Below are 27,005 nucleotides of genomic sequence, written 5' to 3' on the forward strand. Positions count from 1 at the left end.
GATGGCGGGAGACCCGTGGTCAAAGGAGCTCAGTTCATAACTTCATTCTATACCCACTGGGCAAGGAACATACCCCGGTGCGGACTGCTGCAATGCGCATCGTAAAGGAAAGCCTGAAATTGCAGTAGACTCACTGCTCAACAGATGGCAGGATGTTGAGGTGCCACCAAGCCTCTCACTCCTGAGCGTGACTGTTCACTTTGAGATCAAACTTGCACACCATGGCGCCTAACGGGACCTGTGAGCCATGCATCGACATGTCGAACATGGTAGACATTTCAAAGGACCAGATGGACTTTATTGATACGTCCTTCTTCCAGTCAAACGAATCGCCCGGACCCCAACTCCCCACACCTGCATCCATCATCCAACGCTACGGAGATGGAGGAGCCCGTGTCGTTAAGATAGAGGAACAGAACATGGCAGTGAAGATAAACGACGTATGCTATTTAAGATTAGAAGAAGTCCAGACAATGAGAGCAATCCGATAAGCTTTCCTAAACAAGGAAGTCCCTGTCCCGGAGGTTTTCGGATAGAGAACCTATAGCACCTAGGTCTTTATTTACATGAGCATTATCACTAGCAAAACATTGCGGGAAGCATAGCCGTCGCTCACTAAAGATAAAAAGAAATAGATTCGGCGCGATCTCTCTAGCGTGATTAGGGCGCTAAGGAAGATCCCTCCTAATCCCTCTAACCTGATCGGTACTACACTATCTTTATTTACTAGAGCTATGCTAACATTTGATGACAGAAGGTTCTATCAATAGAGGGACAGTATAAGATAGGTTCTTCAGACTTAATCACGAGGGAGGCCCATTCTCATCCATAAAATCATTCAATAATTGGCTATTCGCTATTACTACTCACCAGACTCCTGGCCCAGATGGAGTTCGCAACCTGGAACATCCTGACTTATATCGGGACTTGTTGCCGGATACCGGGCGTATTTATTTCACACACGGAGATTTAACGTTGGGAAATATCATTGTCTCAGGAGCTCCTGGTGTCCAGAGAGTCAAAGGCATCATTGACTGGGAACAGGCAGGGTGGTATCCCGAGTACTGGGAGTATTGCAAGATGCTCTACGGGGTGGAACTAGGTCATGAGTGGCGCACAGACGACTGGCCCGACAATATTGTCAAGCCTTTTGAGGATGCTTTTTTTGCCTTTGCAGAGTACTCGATGTGGCGCTGTCCATATTAGGCCGATGCGTCCCGCAGACGCTTGGGGGGGGGAACTCGCACATGTAAGCTGGCATTGTTGCATGGACAGACAAGCGAGTAACAAGGAGGGCAGACGGGCAAGCCAATGTCGGATTGACTCCGGCCAAGGGCTTTGGAATCTTACGTGTGAACTTGATCGAGAAAGGTCCGCCTGTATTGTCGAGGTGAGAAACCACGATAGACAGAGGTCTTGCTATGTGCCAAAGAGGCACTCCGAGCGATTGAACATTAGTACTTTAGTGAGCCGTTTGCTAATAAAGTTACTATCGAAGCGTCCCCCGAAACGATTACTCGGGCCAAAACGGATGGCATGGATGGGAAGAAGTAATGATCCTGTTGCAACATTGAAGGTACAGCACGTTGTCTACTATTGTAGTGACAAGATCTAGAAACAGAGCTACGGAAACGCGAGTAAACACGCTAGACCTAGAACCTCTCCGCCGGCTCCTCTGTCTGACTCTGGCGCAGAGCTTATATGCTACACTTGTGAAGTAAAAAACAACAAGCGTGATTGGTTTAGTGGTAAAATTCTCCGTTGCCATCCGAGCAACGTCGGGGAGCCCTGGGTTCGATTCCCAGATCACGCAATGTTTTTGCTTCGCCGAGGCCCGGTCCAGAGGGTCTTTCTTTTGTCTTTTTGATCCTCTGTCCATTGGAGCTGTGCTGTGCCGCCCGAGTGCAACAGCGATGTCTTTTTGACGTTGAGGTCGGAATAGGGGCGCCCTCAGCTGTGACCCTTGTGCGGTCAGACGACCTCTCGACTCTCACGAATCCACGATACACATAAATACTTGCCCTGTTATAATAGTCAGATTGGGAATTGCTGACAAGAAGAACCCTTTTCACCACCTGTGTCTATATCAACTGACTTCATGATGACTTCATTGCTCGTCTACTTCTGTGGAGAAACCCTATCGTGAGCTGTCAAGCGCGGAGGTACGTCCGGCAGGCCCAGGACCATCGATGACGTTCCCAAGGGAGCTGTCACCACTCGCTCACAGCTCAGTATAAGGTCTGGTCGAGTAGATGGGCATCATAGTACCTCACTCCTCCCTAATACTTGTTCACAAATACCCGTGAACCATTCAATCCCACCAATCCCCAATCTACACAACCATGTCTCACCAATCCAGCTCTTCCCACGTTGGCGATCGCAGCGTCTACGAGGACGGCGACCAGAGGAACTACAACCCTTCCGAGGTGCGCGCTGCCGAAAGAGTCAGCGGCATCAACGTGGAGGGGTACAGTAAGTCGCTCAACAAAAGGCAAGCCACGAGCCTCTGCTGACAGGCCTGTAGTGGACAAGAACAAGATCATGAACAAGCTCCAAGACGAAGAGGACCAAAAGCGCACGCAGGACCGCATGCAGCACGAGCCTGGTTTCGCAGTGCGTGACCTTCCCTACTCATGCCCCTGACGACAGGGACTGACGTGCTGACCATCACAAGGCTACCATGCACGGCAACGAGCCCTCCAAGGGCGCCAAGATTGACGCCGAGCTGGCAGAGGAAGAGGCCGAGCTGCTGGCCAAGAAGAAGAACAAGACCGATTCCCTCCCTGGGAAGAAGAACGAGCCTGGCACGGACAAGCACGACATGCACCAGGAGCTGGACGCGGAGATCAAAGCCGAGAGGACCGCGCACTCCAACAGTGGCTCCAATACAGGGCAGCGTGGACCCATGTACGTCGACAGGAAGAACAAATGAGTCTCGTCTTGCTGTGTTGGCATGAGCAAAAGGGTTTTCTTCGCATGAATGCAATAATGAGTACGACTTTGTGACCAACGCCCTGCTTGAAGTGTAAAAGATTTGCAGTAAATAATAGTACCAACTGAGTGAATTACGATCATGACTTGCGCCCATGTGCATCCAGACTGGCCATCCGCACCAGACTGGCCTCGTCGTTGTCGCTGTACTGCACCGCATACGTCTTCTGGTACACGATGCCGGCCCCGCCGCTGCTGCCCTGGATCGAACCATCCGGCGACTCGGCCGACCCCTTGCTGTCCCTCCTCCGCCTGTCGCGGTCGGCGGTGACGACGGCCACGTTCCTGCTCTTCTGCGTGGCCGACTTGTTGCCCGAGGCGTGGCCGTAGCGGTTCTCGTAGTAGTCGGTGCGCCGCGTCGAGCCGGCCAGCTTGGGGAAGATCTTGACGAGCAGCAGACGCACGGTGGGGAGACAGGCGCACGCGACGCCGACGCAGATCTCAATCGTCGACCAGACGGAAATGTCGTAGAACTGCCAGGTGATGTTGCTGCTGGTGGCAAAGTGCACGAGACTCTGCAGGCGGAGGATACTGACGACGGTGACGCTTTGCTCGTGTTAGTCACGGACTTTCTTGGCAACAGGACAATCATCACACTTACAATGTGCCGACGCAGAACATGAGCGCCACGCCCACCTTCTTCTTCCAGTGCAGCTGCAGCGCGCGCAGCTCCCACAGGGGGATGGCGAGGATCCACACGTCGAGGCAGATGTTGATGATGGCGTTGGACCAGGCGATGGCGTTGGCCTCGAGACAGCTGCCCTCGTGCAGGCCGTCCCACTTGAGCCAGAAGTAGTTGACGGGCCGGCACTGGAAGATGGCGAGGATGACATAGCAGGTGCCCCAGGCGCTGGCGAACCAAAAGGTGCCCCAGAGAAGGCGTTGCGTGTTGCGGGCGGGGAAGATGCGCATGTAGAAGGCGATGATGCTCAGCTTGACCAGCGTCGTCTCGACAAAGTACATAATGGCCATGCCGTAAAAGTACTTGAGCATGAGGGTGATGTCGCTGTGGGCGACGGTCCAGATGTCGCGCCCCAGACCGTGCTTGGTGGTGCCGAAGAGGGTGATGCAGGCGGAGGGGACGGTGGCGATGATGGTGGCCACGATGAGCCAGTCGTCCAGGCCGAGCTCGGTCTGCATGTAGACCATCTTGTAGACGAAGCGGATGACGACAAAGACGATGCCCATGACGATCATGGCGATGGTGAGGATGACGTGCGACTCGGCCTTGTCACGGACAGGCGCGTGGCAGCTTGTGGCGCTGACATTCTTGGTGGCTGTTTCGGGCTCGTCAGGACATTGGACTCAGATGGAAGTTGGCAACACGTACTCAGCGAGTCTGGGATTGTGCAGGACTTGGAGACACATTCGGTGACGAGTCCCTGGAAGTTGTCGCTCGTGCAGATGCATGTCTGGTTCGTGGGGGCGCATATCCCTTGGGACATGGCTTCGATAATACATCCTTGCTGGGGAACCATCAGCACAGCCCATCCTGTCGAGGATTCACGGCATGGCACCTACCGCGCACTCTGGATACACACTCAGGGCCGAAGCGGCATCCTGGCACAAAACCGCGGGCAGCAAGGCCGTCAGCAACACGGCCGCCGCCCTGAACGAAGACAACAACATGGCTGGTGAGATGTGGTGTGAGGTTCGTCGTGACAGGACCAGGGAGTTTCTGGAGGACCCGGGCTCCCGGTGCAGCTGGGAATGCCAGAGATGTATATGTGTGTGATATCTGGACTAGATCGACCCTGACGTCTGGCGTGCGTCCCACCCCACCCCCTCCACTTGTCCGTCAGGGGTCGAAAGTCGAGCAGCACGCTATGCTCTCTGATCGCCCAGTCAGGACTAGAGTCACTAGACGCGTATCCGCACCTGAAGATCGTCGCGTCGGGTGCGTCCCATCACATCTTGGCCCCCTGTTCGACCAGTGTCCGGTGTCCCTTACCTCCCGCGCCCCTTGTTGCTCTAGCCTCTAATACTCCGTACGTACTCGCCCAATGCATTGTCCACTGATGTTACGGTAGCAGTATATCCACAAGGCCAAGGTCCCAAGGCTTCAGTTGGTCCGCTAGGGCGAGGTTGACCTCTCCCCACTGGGTCCGTCTGTCATTTGATGTGTCCAGGGGTGATGAGATCGTACGGGGAGCTAGCCTCAGCTAGGTCTGTCGCAGACTTTGACGCCACGCGGGTCCCCTGCACCAGAGCGTGAGCGAGCGAGCGAGGTACGTACGTGTTCGCATTCACAAGACATTAGGCGGCCCTGTCACCTCGGCGCCACGGCCGGTATGCAGTTAGGCTGTGAGCATATGCAGGCAAGGTGCGGCTGCCCAAATAGGCAGTGGCCAGGACGGGCAGACGGCTGGCCGTACATATCGAGGGGCCCATTGGCAGTTGTTGCGGTGCGGAACGATTCCATAATTGGTAGGCTTCCCGAATGGCTGGGACTTTGCTGCTGCGAGCCTTGCGAGGTGATGGCGATGGACTACTACGTACAGTACGTAGAGTGATGTGGTGTGGGTGGTGCGGTGGGTTCAAGCTGCCGCCAGACAGACCGTCCAGAACGTTAGGGCACTTTGCAGTCATACCTCGGTCCGTTCATTGGTAGCCAGTCACGACATTAGCCGTGAAAGTGGCAACCATCGGCGCTGGCTCAGGCCTCTCTGTAGATGGTCTCGGTCGACAGGCACGGCACTTACTGGCCTCGCTCAGGGCTTCTGCCCACGGTTCCACGTGGCACTCGGCGATCTGGACGCTCAATCTGGCAATGATCCTAACTGCTCATCCACCTTGGTCTGCTTGCACCGTCGCGGTAGCATGGATACGAGACAGGTCATTTGCTCATCGACGGGACCTTGTTGCCTGGGTGCGAGTTTTGCCGGTGCGAAAATGACTCGACGGGCGTATTGTAGACTAGACTAGTGTGCAATCGCGCGGTGGCTTGGACGCGGCAGCAAAAATGCGACACTAAAAGTAAATATCGCCCGAGGACCCAGACTCCAGCTCCAAGACTCTGCTTATGGTGTGGCATGACTGCGGTCACAGCGTCAAACAGGGGTGGTTTGGCTGCTGAAACGCCTGCATGTGAGCTATATGTCGGAGAAAAGACCGCGGGACGAAGATTAAATTCCACAGCCCAGGGCAGAATCTATGTAGATGATAGATCAAATGAACATCAAGAGATGGCGAGATTGCGGATCTGCGTTTGGGACGAGTCCAGTCGGCAACGTCTGCCGGCAGTGAGGCCCAGCGAGGCGGAGACCTTTTCGCTCTTCTTTTTCTCCCTTTCTTCATTTTCATTTTTTGGGTCTTTGCTACGTAATTATTAGCTTGCTGCCCTCTGCGGCGTATTGAAGCAATTTCAGCTGTTCGCTGGCGGGCCTCGAAATGGAGCATCGACCGGCGTTATCGAGCCACCCTAGCCCATCTGCGGCTTTCACAGAATACAGCATGGCTGGCACTTGGCAGTGATCAAGGCACAGTCGATGTGGCTTTCAGGCTTTAAGCTTGCCCGGAAATATACCCAGCTCGTCGTTCGTTCGGGAGCCATCCGCGGCCCCCGGCGACGGACATTTTGTCTTTTTTTTTTTGTCTTGGCTCCAAGCCAAGCCTTGGACGAGACTCGAATTGAATCTTATTCTTGGCTGCGTCTTGATTGAGCGTTCAGTAACTTCAGTTGGCATGGCTTGCATCGTCCGCCAATAGTGACCGTTTCGTAATATGTACGGAAGTCCGTATCGGGCTTCTTCACGCCCTCCTCGCTTGGTGAAAGGCGCCATGATCATTAATGTCCGGTCCTTTCGATAGTCTTTGGCGGGGAAGAGTCGCGCTTCGCTCTTCTCAACCGAGTAATGGGAGACCCTGCCTCCCACAGAACATGACTTCTCTGGCAGTGTCTATCAGCGTCGGCGGAGAAAGATGAATCGTCGACAATGCCCAGACGCCTGGCCTTGTTTCGTGGTGGGAGGCGGAAAACAGGTTCGGCTCTGGAAATCTTGATTCGTAATCCATGGCGGCCTGTCCATGGAATGATTACCCTACAGTCTGTCGACAAGCCACCACCGCACTGGTCGACGCCTCGAAAGATTGCCGCTTACGCAGTCTCTAATGAGATAGGCGATCGGAAATTGAAATGAAGATATTCGCAGCATTTAGCCAGACAAATCACAGTCAAGGCGCTTTTTGTGGTGTTCTACGCAGACTTTGTCCATGGTCTCGTTTGGATGCGCATCAGGATGACCAAAAAGAGAGTCCTCATCAACACTTGACGTATGGTCACTGATGAGTAGCGAAAGAACATGAGGAGTTCCCCATGGGATTGCAACTTCTCGTCTCGCATTATAGAGTTTCGAGGACATTGTTAACATCATTCCGCTAATTCCAGTCTACATAGGTGTCAACTGGGCGTCAGGTCAAATCACGGACATGAAGGGGTCCATCTCCACTTGAATCGCCCGAAGGATTCACTTGTCAAAAATGACATGTAATTTGTGTCCAAAACCGATAGTAGTCTATGTAAAGTTATTGTTAGCCTGTTATAGGCTCCATCTCATCTAGTTTGCGGGTGTACCCGGTGATATCCTTACATGTATTTTCTTCAGCACATACCGCCGATTGACACCCGCGCAGAGGCTTTCGACTGAGAAGAGGTTCACGCCAACAATCCCGACAAATGGACGCCGAATGCTTCAGAAATCCTGGCCTACGCTGGGAGCCGGATTTATCCCGCCTGCGGACGTTGCGTGTTCACGTCTGTACCCAGTGCATCAATAAGTTAGGCACGTCTCGTCCCATGCAATGACCGGATGCAAGACGGGTCTGATGTTTGGGGCCCGATCACAAGGCCTTGCGCTCTAATAAATTCTAATATGTATCCAATCATTTGCTTCCTGCCAACGACATCGGGGTATTATAATGCTCCTCGCTCACATGCATCGCTTCTCCTCGCCTGCCCCTCTCAACCACAGCACACCGTGGCCTCGTCGATGCCAGCAGGGGCCCGGTCCACCTCGAGATTCTGCACGTCAATCTTCACGACCAGCCAGTCGCAGAGAAACTTGCCCAAGCCGGCACCCAAAAACACCGAGATGATAATGTAGCCGTTGAAGTACATGACCAGCAACATGACAATGTACGCACCGCCATAGGTGACGGCATGCAGCAGAGCGCGGATGAACTGCTGCAGCACAGTGGCGCGGTACGTGATCGTAGGGGTGTACGGCTCCGTCGAGCCACCGCAACCCTTGGCTGCGAGGCTCGTGCCGTGGGCGCATGCTTGACGCTGGAACTGCCGTGTGAGGAAGGCATCGTACTCCCTGCCGAGGCGACGCGAGAACTCAATGAGGACGGCCAGCAACATGACGCCGATGCACGTGGCTGCCATCATGCCCTGGTTTTCGATCCGCCATGACTCGGAGAGGAAGCAGGCGTCTATCGTGTTCCAGTTCCAGAGCATCTGTATCATGTGAGCTTGGGAGTCGTTGGCAGAGACGACCTCGCGCATACCTCAATTTTGCAATCGGCGGTGTCGCCCATATCCATGCCTGAGTGGTCCATCTTGTCGGCTGTGAGATGATTTCTGGCTGGCTTTGTCCTGTCTAGTCGGGTACTGAGGTCGGGTGATGAAGTGAAGCGTGGTGCACTGGTGGTCTTATGAGTCGAAGCCAAGAGAACGATGTCTGCTTGTTGTGCGCCAATCGCAATGGCGTACGTAGAGAAGGCAATTGACGAGCGCGATTGAGGGCGTTTTGCACAGCGAAGTGTAACGAAATTGGAAGCTAGTACTTGTATGTGTCGACTATCAGAAGAGGAAGCCACGCTCTTGATGAAGACGTGATGCGTGCGGAGCAGTGAGCAAGTTCATGATACTGGTGGCGCAAGATTAGGTTTTGAGTGTCCTGGGCATGCAGGCAGGTTGCAGGGTAGTCGAGACAGATCCCGGTCGTGGAGGGGCTGGGCCATCCACAGAGGGGTACTTGTGCATGCTGGACCGGGGTATTATGCTGTTTTGTGCCATCTTGTGCAGACCCGCCCAAAGAAACTTGCTCAAACATTCTCAACTGCCTCAACTTCGCCTCCTCAGAGTCCTCGCCAACCTGCGCGCAGCAAGATTTGCCCACTTTCTGCGAAACAACCGCCTCAATGGCCCTCTCGCCGGCGGTCTGGCCGCTGGCCGAATTAGGAAGAGCGGATAGTCATCGACCATGTGCCCGGATCGCTAAATACTCCCGACTGCCAACTCCCGAGCCTGGTTGTGCAGCCTGTCTTTTAACCTTAATTCCTTCCCTCTTCACCACGACGATCTGATCCAGGCGAGCCAGACATTTCTTTCCCCCGCCACTCGCAATGGCCTCTCTCGTCCCTCGTCATATCCAGGACATGGACACGGCCGAGTCGCTGGTCCCTTACTGGGGCTACGCTGACCGCGTCATGCCATGCACCAACGACCCCGGGTCCTGCGAGTACCTCGATGTCGTGTATGGCGCACATGCCATCGGCATGCGCTACATGGGGATCATCTGGCTGACCATTGGCGGCATCATCCTCGTCTGGGCCATGACTAAGCACCTTGGGCGCCCGGACTCTGTGTCAACCTCCATCGCAATGGACGGTGAAAAGGGGCAACCGGTCTACGTGCGACCAGGTGGTCTGCGCAAGGTCCGACATGCCATGGCCTCGTTCACACGGCGCTACCTCCTCCCCGATGCTGTGCGTGTCATCTTTGGTCGCACCACCCGCTTCCAGGTCTTCACCCTGTGCGCCTTGACGGCCTACCTTACCATCTTCACATTTGCGGGCATCACGTACAAGACCTGGATCACACCCGTCAAGGACATGGAGGGCGTCTACAACACGGCGTACCAGTCTCGGCCCCTGGTCGGACCGCATTGGTGTCATCGCATACGCCCTGACGCCGCTCTCCATTCTCCTCGCCAGTCGCGAGTCGATCCTGTCCCTGCTCCTCGGTGTCCCGTACCAGAGCTTCAACTTCCTCCATCGCTGGACGGGCTATCTCATCTTTGTCCAGAGTGCCCTCCACACCATTGGGTGGTGCATCATTGAGATTCGCCTGTATCAACCCCAGCCCAAGGTTGGTCTGGGATGGATTGTCCAGACATACATGGTCTGGGGCCTCGTGGCCATGCTGCTGCTCACAATCCTTTTCCTCCTCAGCACACCGTGGGGCATCCGCATGACTGGCTACGAGACCTTCCGCAAGCTTCACTACGTTCTTGCCATGGTGTACATTGGTGCCTGCTGGGGCCACTGGGCCCAGCTCAAGTGCTTCCTGCTGCCGGCCCTGATCTTCTGGTTCATGGACCGCGGCGCGCGTCTCATCCGGTCTGCCTTCCTGCACTACCACCGTCTCCCATGCGGTAACATGGGCTTCCGTGCCTGCGAGAGCACCATCACCCTCTTCCCCGACCCAGAAGCCGGCGACCTTGTCCGCCTGGACTTGGAGAACGACCAGGACGCCTGGCCCGTCGGCCACCACTTCTACCTGACCTTTACCGAGTGCAGCATCTGGCAATCCCACCCCTTCACGCCCCTCAACGCACCCGTCGTCCGCAACGGAAAGGTCCGCCACAGCTACATCCTGCGCGCCAAAGGCGGCGAGACCAAAAAGGTCGCCCAGCTGGCCGCCAAAAAGGTCGCGGCCGGCGCCAAGCCCACCACCCCCGTCATCCTCACCGGCCCCTACGGCGAGCAGAACATGCTCGACGTCAACCCGTCGACCAACATTATTTGCGTCGCCGGCGGCACTGGTATTGCCTATGTGCTTCCCGTGCTGCTCGAGCTCGCGCGCCAGGCCATCTCCCCCAACCGTCGCGTCGAGCTCATCTGGGCCATGCGCCACGCCAGCAACACCGCCTGGGTGCAGGAGGAGCTCGATCTTCTACACAAGGTCTCCAAAGCCCTCAACCTCAAGGTCCGTCTGTTTGCGACGCGCGACATGACCCCTGGCAGCGCCAGCAGCAACGCCTCGATCAAGGGGAATGACGAGAAGAAGACGGACTCCAAGGAGGTGGGCGGCGTCACGACGCAAGCTGTCGGCTCCGCCTCGTCGTCGTCGTCGGATGAGATTGGCTGCGACTGCGGCGACGCCACGCCGGTCCGCAAGACGGGCGGTGCCGACTTTGACGTCGAGCGCCACCCGGATCTGACCAAGCTGGTCAACGACTTTGTCAATGCCACGTCGTCCGGGTCCACGACGGTGTTTGCCAGTGGGCCTGGCGGCATGATCTCCGATCTGCGGAGTATTGTGGCCCAGTGCAATGACGGAGGCAAGGTGTGGGCTGGCGAGGAGCGCTTTGATGTCAAGCTTGTTTGTGACGATCGTCTTGAGTGGTGATACCCCCATAGAAGAATAGCGTGCATTTGTCTTTGTACAAAATAATTGGATCTTGTTGTGTACTTGCGGCGTCATATACTATTCCTTGATATGTCCGTCACGGGTTGTGCACCCTGCACTGTTGTATCCTCTTGCTTGGTGCCTCTTTGGATTACCTGGTTACTCGTGCGTGGCGCTCGTTAATAGGCTTCGTATCCTGCCCGGCTCGTCTGACCTAATTTTAGGGAGTTTGTTCTTGATGTTGAAGGGAGAGAGGGATTCCCAATCAACTTGTCTGTTTGCCCGGCACAAGAATTTCTCCAATGTACTTTGCCCATAAGGCGAGCTCACCGGCTACGTAGTCCATGTGGCTTGAGAGTTGGATCTCTTACATCGGCACAGACAAGGTAAATCAGAGAAATAACCTATTGTACATTTGATCTAGATGCGATCGTGCTTGTAAAAAGACGCAAGCTTCTATTTGCCCAGTATCATCCTGGAGGATCATGCTAGTGCCCCGAGTGCCTGTATACACCACGCGCGCAGAACCGTAACCCGTCTATTAGAGACCACTTGCACCCAGATAGCCAACAATAGCCGCGAATGCAGCACCCGCCCCGAACACGGCGACGGATTCCGTCGGGCTTGTCAGTGCCACCGCCACGCAACTGAGGACATCCAGGGTATCAGTCAAGCAATTGCCCCAGAGGAGGACTCTCTGCATGTCGTCCTTGGACGATTTTTCGCCCGACATGAGCTTGCGGAAGGTGGCGTAGGTGAGCGTGGCAATGGCGAGCTCGCGGGCGCCAAACAACCGAGGCAGCAGGCCACCATTGGGGGGAGGGAGCAGCATGAGCTTCGCGGCGAGATTGGGGGCGACTAGCGTATGCACCCCAACGAGCCCTCGGACAATGTAGAGGGTAGGGACGATGAAGCTGCCGAGTGAGGAGATTTTGGCGGTGCCAGTGGGCGAGGCTTTTGGGTTGGTGGAAGAGGCCATGTTGGAATGACTGGAGTGGACGGGGACAGTCAACTCTGTGTTTGGTGATGACTGAGCGTTTGGTGAGAGGTACAAGGTCTTCGATATGTTTGCAGTTCCTGAGGAAGCATGTAGCAAATTGATCGCTTTGCTGATGGCGAATCACCGGGGACTCTTATATCTCACGAGCATAATGTGTGGCGAAGACGGGTGGGTGAAGCGTAACGGTTAAGCATAACGCAGCATTCTGCTAGCGCCAAAGCCTGTTGATAGACTTCAAAGTCCAACGACCTGAGTTTATATTCCATTGACTTCCACTAGTCTCAGTTAGCTTCTAGAAAGGCTCCCTTTTTGGTGCCCCTTTTTCTGCCGGCGTGCTGTTTCCATATCACATCACGTTCCACGTGGATGTTATCATAAGGTACGAGCGAGTCAATGCACGTCAGCGGTGTCGGTGACCTGTATTCTGCCAGTCCCTATAGGGAATACTTTCTTATAAGAATAAAACCCTCCGGGCTAATACGGTGCTCGTGTCGTTCGGGTGCACAATGTTGAACCCCCAGGTCTCTGCCATGTTCTGCCACGGTGCTTAGCCCCCGCTAATCGACCTGAAAGACGGTGAATGATTAGAAAAGTTTGATCCAAATTTCTGAGCTATTTTTTATCTTGCGACGACGGCTGCAGAAATGGAGGAATCAGAGTAAGCGCGCTGAATCGTGGTGGCCCAAACAGGCGATGTTCGAGAGCGCCAAGCGAGTACCACAGGCAGCTTGACGTAAAACTACACCGTCAGTCATGGACAAAACCAGGGGTGCTTCATTAATAAACGCATCAGAGAATCACTCCTCAGCTGCGTACATGTACATGTTTTTGCAAGACCAGTCTCTTATATGTTAACGCTGGTGTACCCCCCTAGCTGCCACTCGACCAAAAGCGTACCTTGGCCGACACCCGAGAATAGTCAGTCGCTCGTCCGATGCCAAGTTGCATGAATCAGCTCATATTCCATATTTGTCGATGCGGTTTCATCCATGTGCAGCCAGTTGGCATAGGTAGGGCCGATGACCATAGCGAGAGCCGCACCATGTCCATGTCCATGTGACTGGAGCCCCGAAAATTGTCTCATCCAGCACCTGAACAGTTTGCGTACGTAGTAATTACTTTTCAGACTCGGTCATAGATCCGGGGCCCCGCAACCTGGGGAACTTTCAGCCAGCTCGGCCATCGACACGACGTCAATGGCGCCTGAACCCTGACACCCAGGCTTGAGAGATCGGCCGGCCCGACGAGGCACACAAAGGCAGTTGAGGCTTTAGCAGCCCGCAAACTCCTCGGCTAGAGAAAAAAAAAAAGGATGGTCACAGGATCTTGCAGACAAGACGCGGGGTGAATCTTGGCTCCAATGATGCCACTGCCGAGGTCTACTAAGGTCGGCTGCTTTTGCCAGATCAGGTACCGCGGACTGCCAGCTTCTGCATTGGGGCAAGCCTCCATCCACGACGAGCGGAAGCGGCAATTCCCTGATGGCCGTCGGAGACGTCTCGGTGGCTTTTCATCGAAAGATGGGGTGCAGATATGGGGTACAGTCGCGCTGCAAGGCTAAATCCTCGCTGGGAGAGGGTTGATTGGAGGACGCGTGCATGATCGAGGGCATTGCCGCAGTACATACGTAGACGTACAGGTAGCAAAACCCCGCGACAATAATGAGCTCTTTTCATGGACAGGCACAAGGTGGTTCGAATATCACTGAGCTTACTATCTACATGTATGATAGCAATGTTTCCCTTGTGAGTGACGAACTAGCTTGGCGACGGGAGTCGGCGTATGCCACGAGAGCAGCGTGGGGAAGATCGCAGCAATCTCCCCAGATGCTCCCACTCCTTATCAAATGAAACATGAACAGACAAATGCCCGCCTATTCGATCCCATATGCCTCGATCCAGTCGGCCCGTTTCGGCACCTAACCCTGTTGAGCATCTGGGACACTCTCTACCCTTTAGCGCCTCCCCTCCAATTCACGTCTCCATGTTTCTCCATGTTTCTCCATCCATGATCCCTCCATTTCCACTCGAACACACTGATTAGCATGAAAACTACCCTGCTCCTCAGGCTCCTGATCATCTTGACGACCGGGCCGACGAGTGGAGTTATTGTCCTGCTCGTGCCTGCGCATCCGCCAAGTGGCATCGCTGCATCTGGCAACTGTCGACTATTATGTATGCCCTCCTTCGACTAGCCTAGTAACTACGGACATGTAGGCTCATTCGCATGGGCATGTCCGCGCCACCGGACGGAGCTCCAGACACTATGGGATATGTATATAAATGAGCTCATGTCCAGCTCGAGTTTCCAAGATGCTGCTATCACCACCTCCATCATCCAGTCCCCTTCGCAACGGCCTTCATCATGAAGTCTGCTCTTGCACTGCTGGCTGCGGCCATGTTTTCGGGCGCCCTCGCTGCCGACAAGGCCGCGTGGAAGTCCCGCAACATCTACTTCGCCCTGACCGATCGTGTGGCTCGCAGTGCCAGCGACAATGGCGGTGGCTCTTGCGGTAACCTTGGACAGTACTGCGGTGGCACGTTCCAGGGTCTGCAGTCCAAGCTGGACTACATCAAGGGCATGGGCTTTGATGCCATCTGGATCACGCCCGTCGTCGCTAGTAAGTAAAGCATTGCCCTATGCGCTCAGCTCTATTCCAATCAGACACATGAACTCACACAAAACGTAGACACCGACGGTGGCTATCACGGCTACTGGGCCAAGGATCTCTACTCGGTCAACTCCAACTACGGCACAGCCGATGACCTCAAGAGCCTTGTCAACGCAGCCCACGACAAGGGCATGTATGTCATGATCGACGTGGTGGCCAACCACATGGGCGCGGGCGACGTCTCCAGCTACAGCCCCGAGCCGCTCAACCAGCAGTCGTCCTACCACTCGCGCTGCGACATCAACTACGACAACCAGAACTCCGTCGAGCAGTGCTGGATCGCCGGGCTGCCCGACATCAAGACGACGGACTCCAACATCCGCAACGTCATGCACGAGTGGATCTCCTGGTTCGTCGGCGAGTACGGCTTCGACGGCGTCCGCTGCGACACGGTCAAGCACGTCGAGAAGGACTTTTGGCCAAGTTTCTCCGAGGCCGCCGGCGTCTACACCATTGGCGAGGTCTGGGACGGGGACCCGAACTACCTCGCAGGGTACGACGGCCTCCTGGGCGGTCTCCTCAACTACGCCACCTACTACCCCATGAACCGCTTCTACCAGCAGCAGGGGTCCAGCCAGGACCTCGTCGACATGATCGACACGGTCAGCCAGACCTTCCAGGACCCCGCCGCGCTCGGCACGTTCCTCGACAACCACGACAACCCCCGCTGGCTCAACCAGCGCAACGACTGGGCCCTGTTCAAGAACGCCCTCGCCTTTGTCATCCTGTCCCGCGGCATCCCCATTGTCTACTACGGCTCCGAGCAGGGCTACGCCGGCGGCAGCGACCCGGCGAACCGCGAGGATCTCTGGCGGAGCAGCTTCGACACTAATGCCGACCTGTACAAGTTCATTGCCGCCCTCGGCTCCGTGCGCCAGGATGCCGGTGGCCTCGGCGGCAACGACCACGAGCACCTGTACGTCGAGGACGGCGCGTACGCCTGGTCGCGTCTCGGTGGTGACCTGATTGTCCTGACCACCAATGGTGGCAGCGGCTACGCGGGCCAGCACTGCATCTACTCCCGCCGCAGCAACGGCTCCTGGAACGTCGCCATGGGTGGCTCTGGCACGGTGACTGCGGACGGGTCTGGTGTTGTCTGCGTGGACGTCCAGTACGGTCTGCCCGTTGTGCTGCGCGCCCGCTAAGGGTGTTTGGTGCTGGATGCTGCTGGTGTTAAGGGGAGGAAAAGTGAAATGAGTACATGTGGAACGGCCTGTCCAAGCGCAACGTGTGAATATGCGAACCATTTATATGCGATTTTTCTGTCGATATACAATTCAACTGTCTATATTCAATTCAATTTTCAATACAATCTGCATGGGCCACTTCTCTGACACGTTGGCGTCCTCGTGACAAATTCCGCTTGTTTCAGACACTGTCGGCAGACATGTCTCAACGCTGTCTGGCAGAGGAACACTGTCTCGGTCATTCTAACCCTCCGCCCGCCCTTGATTCTCATCGCTAAAGATGATACGCATGGCCATTTTCTCCGACATCTTTCGTTTCTCCTATTGTTTCTGACGTGACCTTCTTCCCCTCGCAGAGCTGGATCCCATGGCGACAGCCACAACCACTGCCATCGAGACCACACCAACAACCCCTCAAGACTTTGGCTACAAGCTGCCATATCTCTTGCGTCGCTTCAGCCGCTTCATCATGTCCGAATCACTCGTTCTGGAGTCCACGCCCGCAGATGGCGTCCGGGTGCTCGCCTTCAACCGTCCGACGAAGCGCAACGCTCTCTCCCAGGACCTGATTCGCGAGTTTCTCGACAAACTGTCTGTGGCTTCTGTGGACGCCAACATAAAAACAATTGTGATCACGGGGAGTTCCTCCTTTTTCTGCGGTAAGCGTCGAGCTCGAGTCGGGTCTAGAATAGGACTGATGCATGAACTTTTCACAGCTGGCGCCGACATTAAAGAAATCTCCGTCTTGGATGCTGAAGCTGCTCGGCAAACTCGGTATCTTGAGAACCTCTGTCAGGGGCTACAGAATGTTCGCAAGCCCATGATCGCCGCTGTCGAGGGCATGGCGGTGAGTGTGCCTCTGACTTGAGTAGAGCCGTCGTACGAACTAAAGACTTGCAGCTCGGAGGAGGGTTCGAGGTCGCTCTCGCTGTACGTATCCGCAGAATCATGGCCATTAGCGCGTTTGGCTTCACGAAAGCTGACCCAAGTCCAGTGTGACATGATATACGCATCCAACACCAGCAAGTTTGGGCTCCCTGAAGTCAGCATCGGTCTGCTGCCTGGCGCCGGCGGAACGCAGAGGTTGACCAACGCCGTCGGAAAGTACAAGGTCAGCTATCCTCCGTTTTCTATGCGGCCAGACTCGACTGACAGCTGCACCAGGCAATGCACATGATTCTACTGGGAAGCCCCAGCTCAGCGCAAGAGGCCCGCGCGGCAGGTCTTGTAGCCGACACCTTTGAAGCGGGGACCGTGCTGGATAATGTGATGCACGTGGCGGCCAGATTGACTTCCATGAGCCCAACGGCGCTTTCACTGGCGAAAGAGGCGATATGTCGATGTGAGTATGGGAAGTGAATGATGGACATGCGCTGACCTCGGTGGTAGCCGACAACCTTGGACGCGATGACGAGTTTGAACGTAGTCTGTACTATCATGCGTTCGGCACGGCGGACAAGAGAGAAGGCGTGGGTGCTTTTCTAGAGAAGAGAGCGCCGAGTTGGGCGCGGTGAAGGGGCGTGTCGGGGCTGGCCTGGAGTGCACGTCGATGTCACCGTCGGTCGGAGTACTCTAAATTCGGTTAGATGGACGATGCAGAGAATAGGACAAAATGCTTCTATTGTTCTTGCGGTCATGTGCCAGCGATTCTTTCGTCTAGTCGATGGGTACTGTCTACGAGTCAATCCTCTAGAGTTCCGTCTTGCCCTTGGCGGGGAGCTGCTTGGCCAAGAAAGCCTCAACCTCGCTGAGCTCCTCCAAGCATGCAGAATGCTCCATGCCCCTAGAACGAGTTAGCCACAGCTCCCAAGAGCAGCCAGATCCACTTACCTGTACACCTTCATCGTCACATCGTAGCCCAAATCCTTGAGGGCCTTTTCACTGTCCTGGGCCAGGGGGAAGCGCACCAACGGGTCCATATCGCCGTGGCCCATGAGAACCGGCGTTGCCTTGTTGATATTGGACGCGGGAACGAGGTCCTTGAAGCTTTGGGAGAGGAGTAGCCAAGAGGAGAGACCGACGATGCCACCCAGCTTGACGGAGGCCGTGAGACCACTCAGAATGCTCATGGCGCCACCCTGAGAGAAACCGCCAAGAATGATGCGATCAGAGGGTATGCCTGCATTGATCTCCTCCTGGATGAGACCGTGGAAGTATCCCTGCGACCGGAGGATCCCAGGCCGATCCTCATCAACAGACTTGGCGCCGAGGGAGTCAACGGAGTAACCGAGGGCTTTGATGTCGAACCAGCCGGGCATGGGGAAGCCGCCATTCTGCGGTGTCTGGTTCAGTCTCTTTGGACAATATGGCGTTTAATCTGCTCAACGCGGCCGACTCACCATGGTAATGGGGATCGTGGGCGCGTGGGGCAGGATAAACTTGACCTCATCGAGGCGGTTGCGCGAACGCTTCATCTGCTCCACAGCGTCGGCCCAGCCATGACCGGTGTCACCCAGGCCGTGGATGAAGATGACGGTCGCCGTGTGGCGGCTGGTGGCCGGAAGCACCAAGGGCGCCATGCGCCGGATTGAAGACATCTGATGATATCAGGGGTCGCTGCGTGGACTCTGAAGAGAATGGGAGCTACAGGGGGGAGCAATTGTTGACGTCGGGGACAAGATGACGAGAGCTCAGGGTCCATGTTAGCTTCGACGCCATCAAACGGCGGCTCGGCTAATCGGCGGCTTTCAAGTCATCACACTGAGTATAGGGTAGCTAACTACCCACTTGGCTCCGCTGGTTGATTATCTGACTTACCCTAGACATCAATGATAGTCTTGTCTCTCCCTCAGAGCGGCATCAAATTGACGGATGTCTGTACCTCTATTCACTCACTGAGATCAAAAGGTCCCCCATTTGGCGGAGATACGCAACTTGAAATTATTTCCGTCAACAACCACCAAGGAGGGGCTCCATGATGTTATGAGATCCACATGAGATGCGGCAAAAACGTCATGCTCAGCTTCATATTTACTCCAAGTCTTAATTGACTCCTAAAATTATATTCATCGAGTGTGCCGTTTATCATTCTACGAAACACGTCGACGTAAACCCAGGACAACACAAACTTACAGCAGCGGTACACACACAATGGTCTGCACCACCACCTTTAAGTTGAACACGGTTAAGTACATCGTGCCTTCAATCACCACACGCTGACAACGCCGCAGGGCACCAATTCCCGGCAGTAGGCCTGGGAACATGGCAAGGTCAGCAGATCCCTATCCAGTGCTTCACCTGAAGTGAAAGAAGACGATTACCAACCGTCACAGGCAAAGGGACAGTCGATGACGAGAACGCACTCGAGTCCTCCATCATCCACGCGCTCCAGTCGGGGTACCGTCTCATCGACACCGCACAGCTCTACGGCACCGAGCATGTCGTCGGCCGTGCCATCCGCAACTCGGGCATCCCCCGCTCCGAGATTACCGTCGTCACCAAGTTCTGGGGCCAGTGGCACCACGATCCCGCCGCAGCCCTCCAGATCTCGCTCAACGAGCTGGACATTGAGTACATTGATGTCTTCCTCATGCACTGGCCGTGGGCGACGACGCCCGATCGGAAGCCGCTCCGCAAAGACGAGAGCCCGACATTCAAGGAGACGTGGGCCATGATGGAGGGTCTGGTTGGCGACAAGTGCAGGGCGATTGGTGTCAGCAACTTTACGCAAAAGACGCTGGACGAGCTGGCGGAGACGGCCAAGATCACCCCTGCGATCAACCAGGTCGAGTTGCACGCATTGAATCCGAACCATAAGCTGGTCGAGTACTGTCACGAAAAGGGCATTGTCGTCATGAGCTGGGCGTAGGGCACCACCAAATGGACTAACCCATGTTCCATTGCTGACCAGATTTCTAGTACCCTTGGCGGCGGCGGAAACAGCGACACGAAAGAGGTCATCCTCGGCCACGAGCTCTTCACCTCCATTGCGCAGGCGCACGGTTGCTCCACGGGCGTCGTCTCGCTCTCGTGGGCTGTGCAGCGCGGCATCAACGTCATCCCGAAGAGTGGCAGTCACAAGCGCATCGAGGAGAACATTGCCCTGGTCACCTTGACGGATGAGGAGATGGACACGATCAACAACGCCCACAAGACGATCAAGTCCTATCGCCTGGCCAAGGACATTCAGGGTCTCCGGATGAAGGTCGACGGGAAGGACTCGCTGCAAATGTGGACGTGGCAGGACTTTGGATGGGAGGATGAGAGTGGCAACTGGCTGACATAGATAGGGTAAACTGCCAAAGAGCCCTCAAGCGAGTGACGACATTGCCCGGTCAACAGTGACGCCTTGTGTTTGATGGAAATGTGGTGTAGGGTAATTCTCGACTGACCGACGGTGATGGTTCTAACTTCTAGTCTGAGATTTGAACGACATGAGAAACCAACACTGTCGCGCAAGGCCTCGATGTCTTTACACATGTGTTCGTCTAACGATCATGTACGTCATCGTGTAATCCTCCACTAGAGTGACCCGGACTCCGAAAGACCGAGGTGGTGATGTTTCATGGGTATGTGCGCTGCGGTGGATATCGTATCGTACGTTCATCGCTTCGACCTAGTGCCTGCCCGGTCTCAAATTTACCAAGAGTCCGAAGATTAAGCTCAAAAAAACTCGCTAATTTTCCTCCCCTTGAAGTCTAAAACTTTAATTCGGACACCAACGGGCCTTGGCACGTGGTGATGGCCAAGCTCACTGTCGGGCGCCGCGGACGCCGATGGACAAACTGCATCTACGGATTCTTATTGCGGCGCCCGCGGGGGACCGCTGAGCAAACTCACAGATGATTGCGTCTGTACAAAGATGTTACGGCCTCCTTCTCGAGAGTATGATTTGGCTTTTTCAAATCAGTTTGCTTGTTTCTTGCCTGGTTCCCAGACAAGACTGGTGAACAGTCAACCGCAGACAATCAAACCCAAGGACCGACAAAGGACGACGCGCAGAGTCGCGACTCGCGAAAGACTGAACCGACGAGCAGCGACTTTCACTTTCACAGACCCAGGCGCCTATCATGGCTGCCACTCTGGAGGAGAAGACATCGATCGGGGAACCCCAGCCCCATGGCAGCGACTCGACACTCCCCAAAAATGAAGGCATCGAGGCAGCCAGTGCCGCGCCCGAACCCAAGCCCGATGAACCGCAGGAGATGGCTGGCTGGCAAGCCTACTGGGTAAGAAAGCACGCTCTGCGATTTCTGCTGCGGCTGACACGAACCAGAGGATATTCCGGTACGCTGGCACATTCGAGTACAGCCTCCAAGGCATCGCCACCGTGGCCGCCATTGGCTCAGGCGCGGGTGTCGCCCTCCAGAACCTCATCTTTGGCGAGTTCGTCACGGTGATTGTGGACTTTACGTCGGGCGCCTCGTCGCCCTCCGCCTTTCGTGGCGACGTCGCCCGACTCGCGCTGTACTTTGTATACCTCGGCATCGCCCGCTTCTTCCTGACGTACACCTTCAACGTCCTGCTCACCTACTGCGCGTACCGGATGGTGCGCAACATCCGACACGACTACATCCGCTCCGCGCTGTCGCAAGAGGTGGCCTACTACGACTTTGGCACGGGGGGCTCCATCGCGACGCAGGCCACGTCCAACGGCAAGCTCATCCAGGGCGGTGTCGCCGAGAAGTTGGGTCTCACCGTCCAAGGTCTCTCCACGTTCATCACGGCGTTTATCATCGCGTTTGTGACCAACGCCAGGCTCACGGGCATCTGCCTGTGCATCGCGCCCGCCACCATTGTGGTCATGGGCGTCGTGTCCTTCATCGAGGCCGGCCACGAGACCAAGATTCTCGAAATCTACTCGCAAGCCAACTCCTTCGCCGAGGGGGTCCTCGCCAGCGCCCGGACGGTCCACGCCTTTGAGATGCGCGCGCGGCTCGTCCGCAAGTTCGACACGTACCTCGAGGAGGCACACCACGTCGGCAGCAAAATCTCGATGCTCTTTGGGCTCATGTTCTCGGCCGAGTACACCATCATCTACCTGGGGTTCGCGCTCGCCTTCTGGCAGGGCGTCCGCATGCTGGCCAATGGCGAAATTACAAAATCCGGCGAGGTCTTTACGGTTCTGCTGTCCGTCGTCATCGGCGCCCTCAGCCTGACCATGCTGGCGCCGTACTCCATCGATTTTACGCGTGCCGCCTCGGGTGCCGCGCAGCTCTTTGTGCTCATTGACCGCCCATCGCAGATCAGCCCCTTCAACGAGGCGGGAGAGTCTCCCTCCTCCGTCGAGGGCCACATTGAGCTGCGAAATGTGCACTTTTCCTACCCAACGCGCCCGGGCATCACGGTACTGGACGAATTCACCCTCAACGTCCCTGCTGGCAAGGTCACTGCCCTCGTTGGGCAGAGCGGCTCCGGCAAGAGTACTATTGTCGGACTTCTCGAGAGATGGTACACTCCCCAATCCGGCAGCATCAAGCTTGACGGCCGACCCATTGAGTCACTGAACGTCAACTGGCTACGAAGAAATGCACGCCTGGTCCAGCAAGAGCCTGTTCTCTTCCAAGGGTCTGTCTACGACAACATTGCCCACGGCCTGGTCGGCACGTCTCTGGAGCATGCACCACGGGAGGAGAAGATGGCTCGGGTCGTGGAGGCCGCTCAGCTCGCCTTTGCGCACGACTTTGTCTCCGAGCTACCACAAGGTTATGACACCAACATTGGCCAGCGCGGCAGCCTCCTATCCGGTGGACAGAAGCAGCGTGTCGCCATAGCCCGCGCTGTCGTGTCACAGCCCAAGATTCTCCTCCTCGACGAGGCCACGAGCGCGCTCGACCCTCACGCTGAGGGCGTGGTCCAGCAGGCCCTCGATCGCGCGTCTGAGGGCCGCACCACGATTGTCATCGCCCACAAACTGGCGACGATCCGCAAGGCTGATAACATTGTCGTCATGACCAAGGGAAAGATTGTCGAGCAGGGCACCCATGAAGGATTGATTGCCCAGGACGGAGCATACGCTCGTCTCGTCAGGGTGCAGAGCTTAACCATGTCCAACAATTCGGAAGACAAGAAGATCGACGAAGATGCTTCGACCTCGGACGAGGAGAACGTGGACCCTGCGGATTTGACAAAATCCCTGACGCGATACGCAACCGAGCAACAGGCCAGGATGGAGGCCCAGAAGGAACGTGACAACTACGAGCGGTACAAAGAGCAGAGTTTCCTCACCGTGGTCTGGCGTCTGATCATCGAGAACCCCCAGGTCAAATGGTCCTTTTTCATGGCATTCGTCGGTTGCGTGGGTGCCGCGGCCGCCTTTCCCGGGCAGGCCATCCTCATGGCGAACATGGTAAGCGTCTTCAAGCTCAAAGGCGCCGCCATGGCGTCACGCGGCGACTTCTTTGCGACCATGTACATTGTCCTCGCCGCGGGCTGTCTGCTCACCTACTTTGTGCTCGGCTACTCGACCAACACCGTCTCCCAGTTTCTGACACACAAGTTTCGTCGCCAGATGTTTGACGATATACTGCGTCAAGATCTGCAGTTCTTTGACCGCCCGGAGAACAACGTGGGTGCCTTGACGAGTCGCGTTGATTCCAACCCCCAGGCTGTGCTGGAGCTCATGGGGTTCAACATTGGCCTCATCCTCATCGCAGTGCTCAACGTGGCGGCGTGCAGCATCCTCGGCATCGCGCACAGCTGGAAACTTGGCCTCGTCGTCGTCTTTGCCGGTCTGCCGCCTCTCCTCGGCAGCGGTTGGCTCAAAGTTCGCTTCGACGTCAAGCTCGACCATCAGATTGCCAAGAAGAACGCCACCAGCGCCTCCATAGCCTCCGAGGCCGTTAACGCCATCCGCACGGTGTCCTCCCTGACCATTGAGAGGGATATCCTGGACCGATACACGGCCGAGCTGGACCACGCCATCAACTCCTCGCGCAAGCCGCTGGCGTCCATGATGATCTGCTTTGCGTTCACGCAGTCAATTGAGTACTGGTTCATGGCCCTCGGTTTCTGGTACGGCTGCCGCCTCGTGTCCTTTGGCGAGATAACCATGTACGACTTTTTCGTCGCCTTTATGGGCGTCTTCCTCTCGGGCCAAGCGACCTCCCAGCTTTTCCAGTTCTCCACGAGCGTGACAAAGGGCAAGAATGCTGCCAACTACATCTTTTGGCTGCACAGCCTGCAACCCACCGTGCAGGAGACGCCCGAGAGCAAGGACAATGCCCCTGAAGCGGGAGGGCCCGTGTCCGTCGACCACCTGCGCTTCTCATACCCTCTCCGACCGGATGCACAGGTGCTCCGGGGCGTCGACCTCGAGATAGGCAAGGGACAGTTTGTCGCCTTGGTGGGTGCTTCGGGCTGTGGAAAGTCCACCATGATCGCCATGCTCGAGCGTTTCTACGACCCGTCCACGGGCACGATCCGCATCGGAGACGACGCCCTTCCCTCCTTGAACCCACGTCTGTACCGTCGCATCGTCTCGCTCGTTCAGCAGGAGCCTACCCTCTTCCAGGGCACGATCCGCGACAACATTGCCCTGGGCATTGACCAGCCCGACGACGCCAATGACACGTCCGTCTCGGATGAGAAAATCGAGGCTGCTCTTCGCGCCGCCAACGCGTGGGACTTTGTGTGCTCCCTGCCAGACGGCGTGTCGACACCGACAGGCAGCAATGGCACACAGCTCTCGGGCGGACAGCGGCAGCGCATCGCCATTGCGCGCTCCCTGATCCGCGATCCGTCCATTCTGCTGCTGGACGAGGCGACGTCCGCCCTGGACACGGAGTCGGAGAAGATTGTGCAGGGTGTCCTGGCGGAAGCGGCCAAGGCCGGGAATCGGATCACAGTGGCTGTTGCGCATCGTCTGAGTACCATTAAGGATGCCGACGTGATCTGTGTCTTCTACGGGGGCAGGATCGTGGAGAAGGGCACGCATGCCGAGTTGGTTGCGCAGAAGGGGCTGTACAGGAAGATGTGCGAGGCGCAGAACTTGGACTAGACTATCAATTCGTGTTGTTATAATAGCGCTGCGGTAAAGATTACTTAATAGATATTAGGAGGATTGTCATACTATACAAGCGATGCAATACACATGTACTCTTCTGTACACCTCATTCGTCAACGTACACTCTGGGGAACAAGCTCGCCCAGCACCTGATCTAGATGGCGTCCTACACTGAAGTGCGTCTCGCCCTCAAACTCCGTCAATCGACTCCCCTTTAGTCGCCTCGCCATGTCGCGAATCCACCCAATGGGCGCATTCACATCCTCGGCCCCGTGCCATATGAGAATCGGGTCGTAGGCAACGTCCTCTAGGTCAAACCCCCAGTGCGTCGACAGCAACACCGCCTCCTGCACCGTGGCCGCCGGACCCTGCGCGAAGCCCTCGAGCAAGATTCTGACCATGAGCTCGCGCTCTTCCTGAAGGGACATTGTCGGCTCTTCCTTGGCATTCTCGCGCTGCGCAGCGAGCCAAGCATCGAGACGACGCGCGCCAGCTTCTGTCTGTGCTATCCATCGCGCAAGGCCCACCATGGACGAGCCCGCGAGTTTAAGCACACCAGGCGTCCACAGCGCCGCGTAATGAACCATCTTGGATTGCATCGGTATGTGCTCCCAGCTTCGATCGTACGGACCGCCCGAAGCGAAAAGACCGACGCGAGCAACCCGCTCCTTTCCCAGTACGTGTGCGCAGGCCAGGGCATATGGACCACCGCCGGATCCGCCAATGACTGCGAATCGCGGAATGGCCATGCCCTTGGCAAAGGCGTCTACATCCCTTGCGTGGCTGATGATGGTTCTGTTCTCCTGGGGGGTTGAGATGCCGAAGCCTGGCCTTTCCAGGGTGTGGATGCGAAGATGGTGCTTGTCTGCGAGATGGGCTGGGAAGATGTCGAGGCGAGAGGAGGGGAAGCCATGCAGGTAGAAGAGAGGGTAGCCGTCGCGGGGGCCGACGCTGGAGAATCCCATGAGGCGTCCGTCAGGTAGTTTGAAGGTCTCTGACTCTGTGACTGTCGACTGGTGGCGACGCTGGCATTGCCGGGGCACATGTCGCACCGCGCGGGAGTGTCGATGAGTGACTGTAGTGCATCGCAGGCTGTGCCGCACTGCGTTCAAGTTTGGAGCGCCCATGGCCTCCGTCTGATTGAGAAGGCGTTGAAATTTGAGGAAAGAATAAACAAGTCATGCAGGAATTGAAGCAGAAAATGTCACCTGCGAAAGGGAGGCTGTGGTGTCTCATGCGGTCAAACCAACATGTACAATACGACCAACCCCTGGAAGTTTGTACGTAGGCCAAGACCTACAGCCAGGCGGGTAGCCGCTTAGCAGCTAAGGGTGTCTCGGCCACGTGAGACTGTTATCGCGGAACCCTCAACCTTTCCGCGTCAGTGCTCCACAGAGCTAAACAGTTTTGAGATGATTCGTTCTAAACCCACTAGCGCAGTCTTTGTCCTTTTTAACAAACGTCCAGGGGTTGCATTGAGGCGCATACCGATACGACATGCTCAATGGGCAGCCCAGAGAGTAAGTTCTGAGTTCTGACATTAATAGTGCATAATATTGTTGACTTCGGATCACCAGACCGTTACGGAGGACGAGTTCAAAAGTTATGCGTTGACGCTAAAGGCGCTAAGTCTGCATGTCGCTTAAATCCAGCTAGCTTTGGTGCAAATCCTACGGCTTATCCTGGCGCCCCTCGACATACTCATTTCCACCCTCTAATTCGATGATCTTCCTGACGTGCCTTGGAACACGCTCAATCCAACGTTGAATCTCGGCCTGAGGCAGGTCGTTCCATGCCTTCTGCCATCTCGCGATAGCATCAGACCGTGTTTTAGGGGCCCCCTTCTTAGTAGTATA

At 56.0% G+C, this 27,005-nt stretch overlaps 11 protein-coding genes and 1 non-coding gene across 12 annotated transcripts; 7 read left to right on the forward strand and 5 right to left on the reverse strand.

Annotated features, from left to right (window-relative positions):
* Positions 1-221: 221 nt before the first annotated feature.
* F5Z01DRAFT_683401 (phosphotransferase enzyme family protein) lies at positions 222-2,656 on the forward strand (the record flags this gene model as incomplete). The annotated part of the gene is made up of 5 exons (XM_046265845.1): positions 222-464; positions 507-524; positions 636-757; positions 789-1,178; positions 2,551-2,656. The coding sequence occupies 5 exons, from the start codon at positions 222-224 to the stop codon at positions 2,654-2,656; spliced, it is 879 nt and encodes a 292-aa protein (XP_046115268.1).
* F5Z01DRAFT_t88 lies at positions 1,732-1,813 on the forward strand. Its single transcript has one exon. It is a non-coding gene; the product is annotated as a tRNA-Gly (tRNA).
* Positions 2,657-3,071: 415 nt separating the features above from the next.
* Positions 3,072-4,469, reverse strand: F5Z01DRAFT_627730 (CFEM domain-containing protein; the record flags this gene model as incomplete). Its single annotated transcript, XM_046261557.1, has 3 exons — positions 3,072-3,537; positions 3,593-4,268; positions 4,322-4,469. The coding sequence occupies 3 exons, from the start codon at positions 4,467-4,469 to the stop codon at positions 3,072-3,074; spliced, it is 1,290 nt and encodes a 429-aa protein (XP_046115269.1).
* Positions 4,470-7,474: 3,005 nt separating this feature from the next.
* F5Z01DRAFT_293377 (Ctr copper transporter family-domain-containing protein) lies at positions 7,475-8,660 on the reverse strand. The gene is made up of 2 exons (XM_046258825.1): positions 8,500-8,660; positions 7,475-8,449 (listed from the first exon to the last, which is right to left on the reverse strand). The coding sequence occupies exons 1-2, from the start codon at positions 8,548-8,550 to the stop codon at positions 7,952-7,954; spliced, it is 549 nt and encodes a 182-aa protein (XP_046115270.1). The 5' UTR covers positions 8,551-8,660; the 3' UTR covers positions 7,475-7,951.
* Positions 8,661-9,077: 417 nt separating this feature from the next.
* F5Z01DRAFT_745051 (ferric reductase like transmembrane component-domain-containing protein) lies at positions 9,078-11,347 on the forward strand (the record flags this gene model as incomplete). The annotated part of the gene is made up of 3 exons (XM_046266924.1): positions 9,078-9,604; positions 9,638-9,797; positions 9,826-11,347. The coding sequence occupies exons 1-3, from the start codon at positions 9,340-9,342 to the stop codon at positions 11,345-11,347; spliced, it is 1,947 nt and encodes a 648-aa protein (XP_046115271.1). The 5' UTR covers positions 9,078-9,339.
* Positions 11,348-11,888: 541 nt separating this feature from the next.
* On the reverse strand, positions 11,889-12,326 carry F5Z01DRAFT_639496 (uncharacterized protein; the record flags this gene model as incomplete). The annotated part of the gene is made up of 1 exon (XM_046262443.1): positions 11,889-12,326. One exon carries the CDS (start codon positions 12,324-12,326, stop codon positions 11,889-11,891), a length of 438 nt encoding a protein of 145 aa, XP_046115272.1.
* A 2,032-nt stretch (positions 12,327-14,358) lies between these two features.
* On the forward strand, positions 14,359-16,198 carry F5Z01DRAFT_745052 (glycoside hydrolase superfamily). The gene is made up of 2 exons (XM_046266925.1): positions 14,359-14,967; positions 15,037-16,198. Exons 1-2 carry the CDS (start codon positions 14,712-14,714, stop codon positions 16,161-16,163), a joined length of 1,383 nt encoding a protein of 460 aa, XP_046115273.1. The 5' UTR covers positions 14,359-14,711; the 3' UTR covers positions 16,164-16,198.
* A 476-nt stretch (positions 16,199-16,674) lies between these two features.
* On the forward strand, positions 16,675-17,719 carry F5Z01DRAFT_683405 (ClpP/crotonase-like domain-containing protein; the record flags this gene model as incomplete). The annotated part of the gene is made up of 6 exons (XM_046265846.1): positions 16,675-16,864; positions 16,922-17,052; positions 17,106-17,135; positions 17,200-17,316; positions 17,370-17,547; positions 17,595-17,719. 6 exons carry the CDS (start codon positions 16,675-16,677, stop codon positions 17,717-17,719), a joined length of 771 nt encoding a protein of 256 aa, XP_046115274.1.
* A 74-nt stretch (positions 17,720-17,793) lies between these two features.
* F5Z01DRAFT_293413 (phospholipase/Carboxylesterase) lies at positions 17,794-18,817 on the reverse strand. The gene is made up of 3 exons (XM_046258826.1): positions 18,545-18,817; positions 18,036-18,499; positions 17,794-17,988 (listed from the first exon to the last, which is right to left on the reverse strand). Exons 1-3 carry the CDS (start codon positions 18,740-18,742, stop codon positions 17,895-17,897), a joined length of 756 nt encoding a protein of 251 aa, XP_046115275.1. The 5' UTR covers positions 18,743-18,817; the 3' UTR covers positions 17,794-17,894.
* Positions 18,818-19,374: 557 nt separating this feature from the next.
* On the forward strand, positions 19,375-20,748 carry F5Z01DRAFT_692546 (aldo/keto reductase; the record flags this gene model as incomplete). Its single annotated transcript, XM_046266188.1, has 3 exons — positions 19,375-19,433; positions 19,458-20,009; positions 20,064-20,748. Coding segments are annotated over 3 exons (978 nt in total), but the record flags the coding sequence as incomplete, so codon positions are not given.
* A 9-nt stretch (positions 20,749-20,757) lies between these two features.
* F5Z01DRAFT_663982 (P-loop containing nucleoside triphosphate hydrolase protein) lies at positions 20,758-25,207 on the forward strand. Its single transcript, XM_046264064.1, has 2 exons — positions 20,758-21,373; positions 21,421-25,207. Exons 1-2 carry the CDS (start codon positions 21,215-21,217, stop codon positions 25,141-25,143), a joined length of 3,882 nt encoding a protein of 1,293 aa, XP_046115277.1. The 5' UTR covers positions 20,758-21,214; the 3' UTR covers positions 25,144-25,207.
* Positions 25,208-26,379, reverse strand: F5Z01DRAFT_663984 (Alpha/Beta hydrolase protein). Its single transcript, XM_046264065.1, has one exon. It carries the CDS (start codon positions 26,274-26,276, stop codon positions 25,263-25,265), a length of 1,014 nt encoding a protein of 337 aa, XP_046115278.1. The 5' UTR covers positions 26,277-26,379; the 3' UTR covers positions 25,208-25,262.
* Positions 26,380-27,005: the final 626 nt, after the last annotated feature.

Source organism: Emericellopsis atlantica (genome assembly GCF_019669845.1).
Source record: "Emericellopsis atlantica unplaced genomic scaffold F5Z01scaffold_28, whole genome shotgun sequence".
Classification (NCBI taxonomy): domain Eukaryota; kingdom Fungi; phylum Ascomycota; class Sordariomycetes; order Hypocreales; family Bionectriaceae; genus Emericellopsis; species Emericellopsis atlantica.